Source organism: Chelmon rostratus, chromosome 9 (assembly GCF_017976325.1).
Source record: "Chelmon rostratus isolate fCheRos1 chromosome 9, fCheRos1.pri, whole genome shotgun sequence".
In the NCBI taxonomy this organism is placed as follows: Eukaryota; Metazoa; Chordata; class Actinopteri; order Chaetodontiformes; family Chaetodontidae; genus Chelmon; species Chelmon rostratus.
Window position 1 is genome coordinate 472843 of NC_055666.1, and position 13998 is coordinate 486840.

At 38.7% G+C, this 13998-nt stretch overlaps 1 protein-coding gene across 4 annotated transcripts in view; it reads right to left on the reverse strand.

Moving 5' to 3' along the window:
* csnk1a1 (casein kinase 1, alpha 1) overlaps positions 1-13998 on the reverse strand; it is a 40477-nt gene that overhangs the window by 9337 nt on the left and 17142 nt on the right. The window contains exons 5-10 of one of the 4 annotated variants that reach the window (XM_041944822.1): positions 8123-8206; positions 4137-4276; positions 3840-3918; positions 3192-3266; positions 3004-3110; positions 2204-2316 (exon numbers count right to left, since the gene is read on the reverse strand). In XM_041944822.1, the coding sequence (XP_041800756.1) occupies positions 2204-2316; positions 3004-3110; positions 3192-3266; positions 3840-3918; positions 4137-4276; positions 8123-8206 (598 nt within the window). Of the gene's footprint in view, positions 1-2162; positions 2317-3003; positions 3111-3191; positions 3267-3839; positions 3919-4136; positions 4277-8122; positions 8207-13998 lie in introns of those variants that run through there. The other 3 variants (XM_041944820.1, XM_041944821.1, XM_041944823.1) reach the window with 3 other exon arrangements.

A 13998-nucleotide genomic window follows, 5' to 3' on the forward strand; every position in this document is an offset into this window, starting at 1 on the left:
TGGGGTCATCCCCTGGACAGGTAGAGGGGTAGATGTCTGATCAAATCTACAGAAGAAAAGGCTCAAAGCATTCACCCACTCTCAGTTGCTCAAAGGCTGGGAGTTGGGTTCCTTGTTGACAGAGCTGGTTTTCAGGACCCTCCAGGCTCCACACAAGTTCTACTTCACTTCACTCAATCGGTAGTATGGCCAACTGCTCAATGTCCTTACTGCAGAGTTGCTCTTTAATCATGGTGTGCCCGCAGTTACATCAAATTATGAGTGTGAAAAAATTCGCTTCACAAGTTTCTGCCTTATGCAAGGAAACAACTACAACTTCTTGTCATACCACAAATACCCTGCATCAACCGTTCTCCCTCCACGATTGCTTAGCTGCCACCAAAGAATGGATGTGTCTTCACTTCCTTCACCTAAACCCTGAATAAGGACAAATTCTTTTAGTTGGTCGTGATAACTTTTCCTCTGAAATGACCAATTTATTGGCCCATTTCACTCTAATATGAAATCTACCGCTAAGACTCTTGGTATCATTTTGATCAGTATAAGACTTTTTACCAACATGGTACTATGCTTGTTCAGTCAGCTTAGAAATATTGCAAACATCAAATGCATGTTGTCTCCAACAGATCTTTCACTACTGATTCACACTTTCTTTTGCTCCCACCTTGATTAGTGTAATTCCCTGTACACGTGTCTCAGTTAGGATGCTCTAAACCACTTACAGCTATCTCAGAATGCAGCTGCCAGGGTAAGAACTAGACCTAGACAACGGGCCCAGGTTGGCTCTGTTCTTGCCTTCTTCCATTGGCTTCCTGTAAAATTAAGAATAAACTACAAGATTTTGTTGATTACTTACAAGGCTCTTCATGACCTTGCCCTAAATTACATTTTTGATCTCCTTGTTCTGTATTCTACTTGTTGACCACTCCAATCCTGTAATCACAGCTTTTTATCCTCCCCCCTACAACTGCAAATCAAATGGTGACTGTGTGCCTGTGCTGTTTTAGCCCCAACCCTATGGAATCATCTTGGCCAATCAATCAGATCTGCTGCATCTTTGGACTGTTTCAAGTGGATTCTTAAGGCACATTCTTGTGTTTTGTCTGATCTGTCTCTCATTATGCTGTATTCTATATTATATTGTATTTATACCTCGTTTGTTTATTTCCATCTTTCCGTGTGTGTGACCCACTTAGTACTGGGGAAAGCCATTGTTTTCTAAAAAGCTGTACAAGCACAGGTCTTTTGAAATGAAACTGACTGTAGACTGTTATTTTCTTTTAAACTTTATTAAGAACTTGCATAAGTCAAATTTTGGCACTTGGCAATTGATTCAGAATCCCAAAGAAACTAAGGTATCTGGTTGAATTTCAAGCATTTGTTGGCCTAATTAACCTGTAATACCTAATGAATATGCTTATATGTTCAGCAGCTCTTCAACATTTTAGAAGCATTTTCCATTTTTGTTCCCTGTGTAAAGACACTGTGGCAGACCTGTCTTCATAGAGTGATCGGGTATACCCTAATTCCAGTTGTGAAGGAACACTATTACTGAGTTTGTTGTTCCTAACGAGCCACACCTAGTCTCCATCTGCTAACACGAGGTGTGGATCATTAATGTCGAAAAAGTCAAATAAGGAAAGGAAAACAAGTATTGTTTAAGGAGGGAGAAACAAAGATATTTTCAACAATGCCCAGTTTGGAGAGGGAATGTTAATAAAGACAGATTGCAGAAGAGTAATAGGTATGTGGTCAAGCGAGTTGATCGCATTAAAGCAGTGTCACAAGGGAGAGAGCCCGTTGTCCAGTCCCAACAAAGGAACAGAATAGCATGGCAGCAAAGTTAGTAGTCAAATTCCCCAAGGACGTCTTTGCTTCTGCAAGACAGACCAATTGTGTCAAGTTCTTTTATTTTGGATTTTCTGCTCTTTTGGGGTGCCTCCTCAAACTTATAATGCTGTCTTGGCTTCATCATTCCAACAGGAACAACAAGCTTTATTTGCTTTTAATTTCCAATTCGGTGTTTTTAATTTTTTTTTTTTTTAAAGGGGCACTGGGGTGAGGGTTAGGGAATAAAACAATATCTAATAGTTCTAAATAAAATAATGAATAAATATATGAGCAATTGGTGTCTGTAAAAAACGTCGCTTGGCTGTTTGCTACTAACCTTTCATGTTAGGCTTGGGTTTGTCAGTTTGCTTGCCTGTGGGGGTTTGTGCCTGCTGGCCCTGGCCCCCGGAGGAGGCCCCTTGCTGGGCTGCTTTCTGTTTCAGCATGGTCCAGTCAAATGTGTAGTCATACTGGTGGTTCAGAGTCCTAAAATACACAGAAACACATTATCTACACAACATTCCCTGCAATCAGCTGTCTGAAATGGGTTATGGAAGGACAAGGGGGGCGGCAGAGGGAAAGAAGCAATATATGGAGGACAAAGTCAGACAGAGAAGAGAAGGGAGCTAGAAAGAATAGTAGGAAGAAAAGAAACATATTCCAGGATGGTGAAAGCACACAAATCAGTCTGCACTTAATGTAGGTTGATTTGTCCATGTATTTATACTCCAGATATAACAGTAAACAAAAAGAAAACAAAAAGAGAAGGAGTGGCAAAAAGAGAATTTAGTACATTGAGAAGCCGTTTTGCTATCTATTTGTGAGAAAAAAATGTTGATATAAGTAATAAAGTCAGCAATAAATTTCAGAACCTATATGAATATATGTCACTGATGCTGATGTGGATAACTGCTGTTATAATCAGCATTATCTCAGCAGACAAAAATAGAAACTCCTCTACAGTCTACTACAGTTTGTCAAACCTGTGGATTTAACATTAATTAGATGTAACTGATAGTGACAGTCACCAGCAGCATGAGTAATAGACTGGAGCAGCCTATGACTGTCCCACATTGCAAACTCGTCCTTATACTTAACTGTGTCATATGTAGTACGTTGAATCAACACTGTATCAAAACTGGCCACTCTTTGATTTAGAAGGTGTGTGTTTACCTGAAGAGGATGCGGAACAGTTGGCGCAGGTACATGTAGTCTGGAGCCTCCTCAAAGCGCAAGCCACGGCAGTAGTTGAGATACATGGCAAACTCTGCTGGGAAACCCTGAGAACATGCATTCATGCAGTTGAGTTGTGTGGATGTAAAGGTAACTTTCACCACTGTCCCTGTTTACCATGTTCTTACCTTACAGAGGACCTCAACAGGGGTGGACATCTTCTTCTCTGATATCTTCTCATACTTTTGCTTCTTTGTTGCAGCCTGACAAACACACAAAAAGAGTAACAATTCCAGTAACTACCACTGAAACTTCTTTTAAACACTCTGTGACGACAACAGTTGTTTTGCAACATAGATACAGTATTTACATTATAATTTATGCTGCATAACCAACAACCATGTTGGCACCACAGTTCACTTTTTGCTGTTGTAGTCGCTGGCATCAACACCAGTGCTGTGTGACATAAAACTGCATTTTCAGGTCCAGTGTGTCCGTGCAAATGATAAATTTACACTTCAACTGGATTGAACTAGCCACACATTCTGGCTCATGAAAACCCTACTGCCCTCTGTGCTTCTGACTTGGGCATGTCTAATGGACCGCTGACAAAGGCTTTAAAAACTTTATGGTCACCTTAGTTCTCTGAAAAGCACTATTAACTGTATAGACCATACACTATAAAACAAATACTGTAATGTATTCAAGTGTATTCTAGTGTTGAATTAAATGAACAAAAATAAAACTAAAAAACAAGACACAAAAAGACAACAAAAACCAGCGTGAGAAGATAGATGGATAAAGACCATTTGTTGATACAGAGTTATCTTTCATACCTTTAATCCCTGCCATGGGAGACTGGTTCTGTTGAAGTACATCAGCACATAGCCTAGTGACTCCATGTCATCACGGCGACTGCAGACAACAATATTAGAGTATAAAAGCAGCAATCACTACCTCTCTGACATAATGAAAAAACAATGGTTAGTGGATATTTCAAGTACAGTATTACTCTGATGGGGGGAAAAAAAGGAGAGACCAGTTCCCACACTTTCAAATACACACTCTTAAAGGACAAATAAAATAACTTATTTTCTTTGAAAGTTGAGAATCAATTAAATTAATGCACAGACCTCTGTTCAATGCCAAGGTGTGCATTGATGGAGGCATAGCGTGCTGTGCCAGTCAGGTTCTTGTCTTCTCTGTAGGGGATGTGCTGTCGTGTTCGGTTGTCTCGGTACTTCTTTGCCAAACCAAAGTCAATAAGGAACAACTGACAAAGAGGGAAAGAACACAGAGTGGTTATTTGTCAGTGCCAAAACACTGATAATAATCCAGAAGTTAATCAGAAATTAAAATGCACAAAATATTTAACATATTTTCTTTATTATAGACACGCAGATTTTGTCTATTGTTGAGTCTTGCTGTAGCACATAAATGTCAAAAAAATAGACTGAGGAAATCCTTGTGCCAACATTAACATGTACAGGGGGATAAGTGTCATATCGAGTATGTCCCTAAAAAAAAGTTACTTCTCACAGCTTCAATGTAGCAACAGTACTCTTATCATAGTAAAAGTAGCCAGCTTCCAGATGTGTTCCACAAAAGACGCATCAGACACGTTTTCACCTTCATGTTATTATTGTAAAATATGTACAATTGCTAGTTATTAGTTATGTTACTTATTCTCATTATTCCATTACATCTCATCTCATTCGGCTGTGAGACCACACCGAGTCAAATGCTCGTTTTGATGGCTGAATCTTTCACAGCTTCTGCAGTGGCTGTGGAAGATGGTTATTAATACCAAATTTCTGCATTTAAAAGATTCCGCAGTAGTATACAAATAGCACTGTGTTGGTCCATTGTATGAATGACTGTGAGACTGCTCAGTTTTGCACTTGACTCAACATCAAGTTGCCTAGTTTCAGTTTCCTATGATATATTCGGATGTATGCGGCTTACTTGTCCAGCTAAGCAGCTGCTTTACTTAAAGCAGGCACCTTAAACCGGTTCCATAAAGGGCCGCGTGGCTGCAAGTTTTCATTCCAACCAAGGAGGAACACACCTGGCTGGAATCAATTAATCAGCTGATCTCAGTCTTCAGCTGTTAACTAAGTGATCCCTTGATGTTGATTGGTTGGCCTGATGTGCTCCTCCTGGGTTGGAATGAAAACCTGCAGCCACGCGGCCCTTTATGGAACCGGTTTGAGATGCCTGACTTAAAGCTATGCTGTTCACCACTGAGTCCTTAAGTTGGACCCTATGAAAATTATGGCACTTTCTGACACTAATTTTGCAAGGGTGTGCGATGTAACTTTGTTGCATCAAAATGACAGTAAACAATGGCATGCCCAGGGATCGTGCACAAAACTTCAGAAACAATCCAAAAGACAGATTAAACCCAACCCTCGATAAATGTGTGCTAACTGCTTATCTAAACAACAGCCAGACAACCAGGCTATATGCTGGCTTTCCAGGCAAGACAAATAATAAATAAAAGTGTTCTGGGACCTGTAGCAAGCATAGCAGCAGTTCAACAGGACACAAACCAAAAACAGGCATACGGGTCTGCCTTTATGTTGTCCTGAGCCAGTTTAAACACCTGCATACTTCAACGTTGAGACAAGTCCTGTTTGCCCATAAGCCATAACTAGTCAATGTTTGCCATAGCAGTGAGCTGTGAAAAGCAATGTGATACTGGTGTAAATAAAGTCCAGAGAAACACATCTGTCGTGTTAGTCTGACAGTTCAACCAGCTCAATCTCACTTGAAGATTGATGTCACATATCTCCTTCCAGATTTTATGCTGTTCAGACTGCTGGTATTAAGAAACAGCAGTTCTTGGTCAATGGTCTCTGGAACTGGTACAGCTAGTGATTGATTTCATTCTCTTCAACCTGACTTCCACTGATATGAGGGTAAGATTTTACCAAGTGTTTTATTCTAATTATGTTTGTGAATGTGAACAGTGAAGATGAACTTCTACAAAATACAGTACATCCTACATTACAGTCTTCTATTGCCATTAAGTTGAAGAACATCATAGATATTGATGTGACCTCGTACATGAAGCAGAAAGCTGCAAAGACCAATTTCCAGGCAAAAAACCCTAACAGGTCCTGTCAAAGGGAACACAACCAGAGGTGAAACAGAAGTTGCAAAGTTCCCCATCCACAAACTCTATGCATTATTGTAGGGATATCATACTGGAAAAAGTTTTTCACACATTGAAACACAACATGAAAACAATGACATTATGCTGCACTTTGCACTGAAAATTCCTTGTACATAAACACTGTAACACGCTATGACCAAATGTGACCATACCGGACAATCTGGAATAGCAGTTTACACATATTGTGCTTTGAAATTCTGGTAAATTGATACAAACTGCAAACGTGACAACGCTGCATTTCTAAAATTTTAGGTGCACCTCCTCCCCAGTGCACCTGAAGTACATGACCATACTGGCTAGTCCATTATCTTTTACGAATATCAAATTACTCATTACTTATTATGCAAGATGCTTTAGGGAAATGTTTATGAGTCTGCATTTTAAATGTGTTCTTGTAGTTAGCTGAAAGCCCTTTATGAGCTTTCTAGTTTATGTCATTTAGGTTTGCTAAGATGAATTTACTTTGCTACCAACGGTACTCTCATTTGCACAATTTTACCAACTCATATGCACCACACAAATAAAATTCAAATAAAAATAAATTACAAAATGAAAATCCAGGTAATACATTACCGCCTGAAACAATTAAATCAAAAAGAACCTATGTGTGGACAGCAGAAGCACAAACAGCAGCAGCCAATGTGAAAGGCTGATTCCTAATAGAGCTTGTGATATTTATATTGGCCTATTAAGAGTCTGATGACAGCCCTGTGGGGCTTATGCTAAATGAACGTAACGTGCCCTTATGACATGCATGGAAAATTAGACTGCACTTCAAGTTAAAACGAGCTGGACAAAGACATTTAAATAAAACTGTCCTTAATAATTCCTTTATCAGTGACCCCTCCTAAAACACTCATTTCTGAACATTTTCATATGAAGCAAATGAGCAGCAGATGAGCAGTAATCATCTAAATTCCTCTAAATTGTAGCTTGGCAGTGATTCACCTACTTAAAAATCATGTAAATTTGTAAAGCAAAAGTCACAAGCTGAACACACATTTTACATAAATAACTGAATTTAAGTTAGTCTGAATAGTATGAGTAGCCCAATCCTTTTACAGCTTTAAATGACCTACCACTTTCTAAATCCAAGACTAGGTTTCATTTTGTGTTCCAGCCAAAACATTGTCTTCCAACACCACAAGGATACAGCTGAGGTTGCTTTCTGATTTACACCCCGAAACTGCAAAATGTCCTGCCACTGGATATTAGAATGATAGCCATATACCTTGCCTCAGATTCACTTGGCATTTTAAAAAGAACTGCTCAAGGTTTGCTGTCTGTTTGCTTTGTACGACTACCCAACGCTTTTTGTGTTTTCTGATCTATGCTTTCATCTTAATTTGACAAACAATATGCTTCCACATAGACAGTGTAAAATTAGAACGTTATAATATTATTAGTATTATATCATTAGTTGTCTCTACCTTGTCTAACAACATTCCTATTATTAGAGAGCTTTTCTGTCCTTTTTGATTCGATGAATACTGTGACTGGACACGTACTGCTTTTGTGCCTATCAGTATGGTTGCTCATTCAATACTGCCTTAGTGTTGAGATCAGGTTTGATTTGGTTTAATATGAATTACTATAGAATGAACAATTGCATTCCATTGGAGAGCTAATAAATGATCTCAGGCCAAACGTCAGATTAAAGAGACCGGAACTGGCTTTTCATGTCGGCAAGAAGCCATCTGAGCTGTTATTAGAAGGGACTGGAAAGATTGAAAATAGTAAATCTCTAGCCAACACCGATGGAAAGACAGCTTTCCTCTCCCACTGTAAAGTAGTGAACACTGGGTGGAGGAGTAGATACATTGGGTATTATGAGTGTAAGATGGGTGCTGGTGATCTGATTCACTTTTAACCAGTGTAGTTACGTATGATAGCAAAGCGACAACTGTTGTGAGGCAGCTGGTGTTGTGGTAAAAGTCACACCTGGTTTAATCCTGAGAAAGATGGGTCCTGAGAAGAGCTAACAGCCAAGCTTCTTTTCCTCTTCCCCACTGACGAGTCTAAACACTAGGGCAGACAGTAGAGGGGCAGGGGTCAAAATCACACAGCCTCTATCCACCTTAAGTCACAGTTAGCATGAGTACAACAGGCACTTCTGGTTGCACCCACATGGTTTGTTCCCTTTGATACAACGACAGTTTCCTGTATAGCTAGGATATGCACCTACTTCTATACATCTATGACTGGACCTGCACAGGCAAAAAAACCCCACTTTAAATCTTAGTGGTACAGATGTGATCATTCTGGCCATCAGTCTAGAAGAAACCACATGACCGTGATTTTCTTCTATCGGGACAACCATGGAAAGATCAACCTTGCACATCTAAAGGCCAAAGGTGTCTCTGGAGACGTGGAGATGTTGAATCTTCAATATCATGTCTGACAGTGACAATAAGGGCCAGTTCAGACAAGCAACACCATAGCTCAGAGATGACCTGGGGGGGGGGGGGGGGGGGGCTGACAGCCAATGGTTAAGAGCCCATGGGTGACCATCCTCCACCAGCAAAACAAAGAATGCATATATATCATGTACTCAAAGAAAACTTTAATAGGCCCCTCAAGAGTGAATTCCTTACATTGATATCATTTAACTAGGTTGCTCACAGGCCACCACTAACAAGTTCCAATTTGTTGTTCTCATGACAACATAAATCATACGCAGCTAAACCGAGACAAGTGGTTTGTTAAATCTTAAAAATTCAGAAGAAGTGATAAAATCAATATTGCCAATGATGTGCCAAAGGGGCTTGATGGTGCCCCCTAAAATATTTCAACGTAGTAGAGCTACCAGTGCATTTCACGGAGATGTACCAAATTTGGTAACCACAGGTATCATGTTCAGACTTACGAAAAAGCCTTTCTGGTGGCGTGGTGTCACATATCAGTGTTTCACCACAAAAGATGAAGATGTTGTAACTTGCATGGACACAGTGACTTCACGTCTGATAAATGTGCCAGCCTGAAGACATCTACATGCCAATATTCAGTCAGTTGTAGTGCCACTTATTGGTGACAGGATATTACGTTTTTTATGTAATTTTCTTTGATGTGCTTCTCCTCGCTGGTTGATTAGCTCAACTTAAAATTTGGTCAAAAAAGACCTTGATGGTTGCAAAAATTTTGAGTTTTCTGTTCCTGTTCATTGCTCCACATATATTGAATCTCCCAAGAAGATAAGCAGATCATTGAATAAGGGACTGTTGCAACCTAAGTTTTTGCATACACAAAATAAATTATCTGCCATATTTATTTATGTCTTTGTCAGAAGAAAGTTTGCATAACACTGAACTGCTAGATGTGACTTTCAATTTCTTGAAATAAGGAATAAGTAGTTATAGTGAAACCAGTTCAACAGGAGATGCGAACATGTGTCCCACAATCACATGACCATTTTTAGCAGTTGCAGGCCATGGTGTGTACTCTGCCAGTACAAATGAAAAGGGAGCACAACTGTATCTTGTTAGGTATGGTGTGGCTGTTTATGAATCAAATGTAGATTGTTCTTAGTGGAAGTAACTAGAATATGTCTGTGGCTCTGTTGGAGAATGTCATCCGGAGTGTATTTTCCTGGAGTGCTGAGAAGATGAGGACAAAGAAGTGGTACCAGCACTAGGGCTGGAACAGTATGGATGTAATACATAAAACTCACAATACTATAATACCTTGATACAAAGTCCACAATTTACAGCAATATTAAAAAGAAAAATGACTTGAAAAAAGCTCTTTATTAATAAATTAGTCTGTACAGCCTTTTTATTCATATATTTGTTTTTAACTTTAAGTGCTTCTGCTTCTTTCAATAAAATAAAAAGAGGCAGCCAGCCATGACTTGAGCAAGTGTATAAAAAAGAGGCATGAATTGTCAGCAGCAATGAATGACTGAACCATGTACAATTTCAAAACAAAAACACGCAGCAGTCAGTAGCAATTCTTTTATAAAATATTCGAAGAGCGGTTCCATCAGGTGACCACATCCATGATCTGGCTATGTACTGGCAGGTTTATCAGTCTGTGTATTGGTCAGCGCAATTGCTGCAGTTGAACTGCAGTTCAAATACACTGCTACACACTCAACCAAGCAGACAGTTGGTGCAGCCTACGTTCAAAACCTGCTTGTAAAAGAAGGTTTTTAATGTGTGCAAAACACTTGTGTGTGAGGACAGTGGTTACTGAGATGCTTTGAAGCGCTGCCGTGTCACTTTAGCTTTTGTCTCTTGATACAGAGCTGGTCACATATACACTTAACTGTACACTTATACACTTATTGACTTAAGTGTGTGTGTGTATATATATATATATATATATATATATATATATATATATATATATATATATGTATACACACGATAGAATTGTAAACTTTGGCTCCAGTGTGTTTACTAACCTCCAAAACTCATCGTTGTTTACCACAGAAAACGGCCTCAAGCCATTGGCTTTATATTCACCAATGCACCTTGTATTTTTTTTAGCTATGGACTCTTATTCTCTTGCAGTATGCCTTTGTGACTTGAGCTTCTCTGGGTGACCACGTGCCAAATGGCTTCTTATGTTTAATGTGATTCCCATAGTGTAGCTGACCACCGTATGGTAGTATTTGCCAGTTGCTCAGCTCCAGTGACCCCATCGTTGGCAGAACCCGTGCTGGGTAGAATTTAGTGGTTAGTTGGAACCAAATCAGTATGCTTGATTCCAGTGAACTGAATGAATTATCTAGCTCAACTAGACAACATGGCTAGCTTGTATCTCAGCAAAGTTGTTCCTTGGTCAACTCAGTAATCACACACACTGTTTGCTGTATAGTGCATCAGTTATGTGTGATACGATCTGCAGCATAAATGTGGATGATTACAATAAACAGAAAGTGTAACAGCATATAGCAGCTAGTTAACATATTTTTCTATTGAACAGCTGACATGTTGAACAATTGGAGAGTGACTTTGACAACCCCAAAAGCCAGTTATCTAGAGAAGGTCCAAAAAGCAACAAGATATTGAATCGTCAGAAACAGCTGTGTGTCCTCCAAAACAATCAGTGTTGAATCAATGCATCTATACAAAGGCTGAACATTACCTTCATTGGGGGGAGATATTGCAGAACTTCCAGACTGCATTAGTTTTAGCTTGGTATTCCTAATAAACTGTCAACTGTATACATGCTTATAGACTTCATAGAAAAATGACAAATTTGTGTATTTTGAAGACTAGTGGAGTGCAAACATATCCTACCAACAATAACACAGACAAACTCTCAATAGCTAGATAGTACCTCAGTTAATTTCTGCTACAGAGGCATTTACACATCCTTCCTTTCAGCTACTGGTCTTCACTGTGCGTGTGTGTGCGTGCGTCAAGAGACAGTACTAATGAGATAAACAATTAACTCTTCCTTGCACAAATAAAAACAGTCTCTTAAGCCAGCTGCTTTTGCATAATCACAAAACAAAAGTTTTATTTTTAACAGCTGTTACACAGAATACAGAACAACACAAGTCATGTTCAGGGCTACCTTGGTCTAAAAATAGCAAAAACGTGATTTTCCACCAGAGGGAGCTCTCCCACCCATCAGTCCCTTGTCTGTAAAGAAATGTATACACCTGAAACTAGATCATCTCTCATCAAATAAGGCAATTATATTGTGGTGTTGGAATTGCAGCCCAATTGTGATACACTGATGAAAACAAACATTCATGTGTTGACATGTGTTGAGTCTGAAATGTATAAATTCAATTGCAAGTTTACAACCAAGGTCATAGTTAAACATGGTGTTGTATGGAGCTACATTATATTGAGAGTGTTTAAATGTTTTGTCCTCCCTATATACATACATGTATGTATATATATTAGAAACACTTACACTTAATGCAGCACAGTACATCAACTATGTGATGCTAAAGCATAACTGAGTAGACGCCTCTTATGGCGGTGTAAAAAAAAAAAAAAAAAACAACCCCTGACCATTTTAGACAATAGCTAAAGCTATGGCTGTGCAAGTGTGTTAAACTACATTACATTGTACAGGTGTACCAAATAAAATGACCACTGAGACCACAGACTCAAAACTCAGATCTTTTACTTCAGTAAATTAACAAGACTACAGCCTATAAATACTGCTAACAAGCAGTCCTTCATTCAAGTACAAAAGAATTAGCATCAAAATATATGTGTGTGTGCGTATACACACACACACACACACACATATACATATATATATATATATATATATATATATATATATATATATATGCTATGTACTACATAAAGTACAAAAAGAAAAAGTACTCATTATGCAGAATGGCCCATTTCAGAATGTGTATAATGGAATTAGAATCACTAATGCATTAATGCACATATTGTCTCTCACTGATGTGAACTCCTCCCCTCAGGAAAACAACACACAGACACTTTAATCACCACCAGTCGTTAAGGTAACTTCTTTCTTTTGCACTACCATATACATTTGCACTACTACATTCTTTTAATGTGTCATTGTTTAGATTGTACAGTTTTTATTTATTTCTTCTTAATATATGTCTTGTCACAGAGGTTGAGAGTAACGCAATTTCGATTCTCTGTTTGTCTTGTACATATGGCAGAATTGACAATAAAGCTGACTTTGACATATTACTATAATGTTGCAGCTGGTTAAGGTGAAGCCATTTTTTCTACAATGTACTGCTGGGAAGCTTGTGAAATTCATCCTGTGGCTCATATGTTATCCTTAATACATCATAAGTTATTTGTTGATTGCATTAGTATTATTAGTCCTGGTCATTATTGGAATCCTCAAAGTAAGTGAAGTTATAAGTGTAGTGGAGTAAGTACATTTGCCACTAAAATGCAGTGGCGTAGAAGTGGAAAGTAGCAGAAAGTGGAAATAAGTTATAAATGTACGTTATGGGAGCAGTCCCCCTCTTGCCTCCAAAATTAACACAGAAAAAAATTAATGTTGTCTCTCTGGCACTCCCCAGAAAAAAACACTATATTTAATCTACAGTGGCATGCAAAAGTTGGTTTAATCATCCATTACTGTCAACAGGTAAGTGTGTATGGAGTAAGATGACTGCTCTCAAGAAGTTAAAAAAGTTAAAGATGAAACATCCTCAACATTTTTATTTTTGTTTAGTAAAATTCAAAAGGGAAAAAGCATCATGTTTGGGTACCCCAAGAGATTTGAGCTTTGACCATGTTCTCTGACCTTCATTCACAAAAGAAACACCTCTCCAACTGTCAAGCACAGGGGGTAGATTGATCATGCTTTGGGCTTACAGTGGTAGAGACACAAGGTGAAGGTTTTGCTATGGCCCTCACAGTCCACCGACCTAAATATTATCTGAAGTCTGTGGATAGACCTCAAAAGAGCAGTGCATGCAAGACAGCACAAAGAATTCACAGGTCTACAAGGTTTTTTCGAGGAAAAATCGGTGAAAATCCCCCAAACAGTTGAAAGACTCTTAGCTGGTTTTAGTATTAGTATTAACAAGCAGTGATACTTGCCAAAGGTGATTACTAAGTCATGACCATGCAAACTCTTGCTTCTGGTCTTTCCTTTTTGTTATTCTGAAACTGTAAAAGACATGGTAGTTCTTTACTTGCTTAGCTATTCATAGTAAGAGAAATTCTGACTTAAGGGTACCCAATCTTTTGCATGTTATTTCAAGAATAAATGGACTGCAAATGGCAAATGGACTGTATTGTACGGCGCTTTTACAATCTTACACATTTTACAACAGAAGCCAGAATTCAGCCATTCACACACTATCCATGTTTTAGTGTGCACAGTGTAGTGTGCACACCATAGTA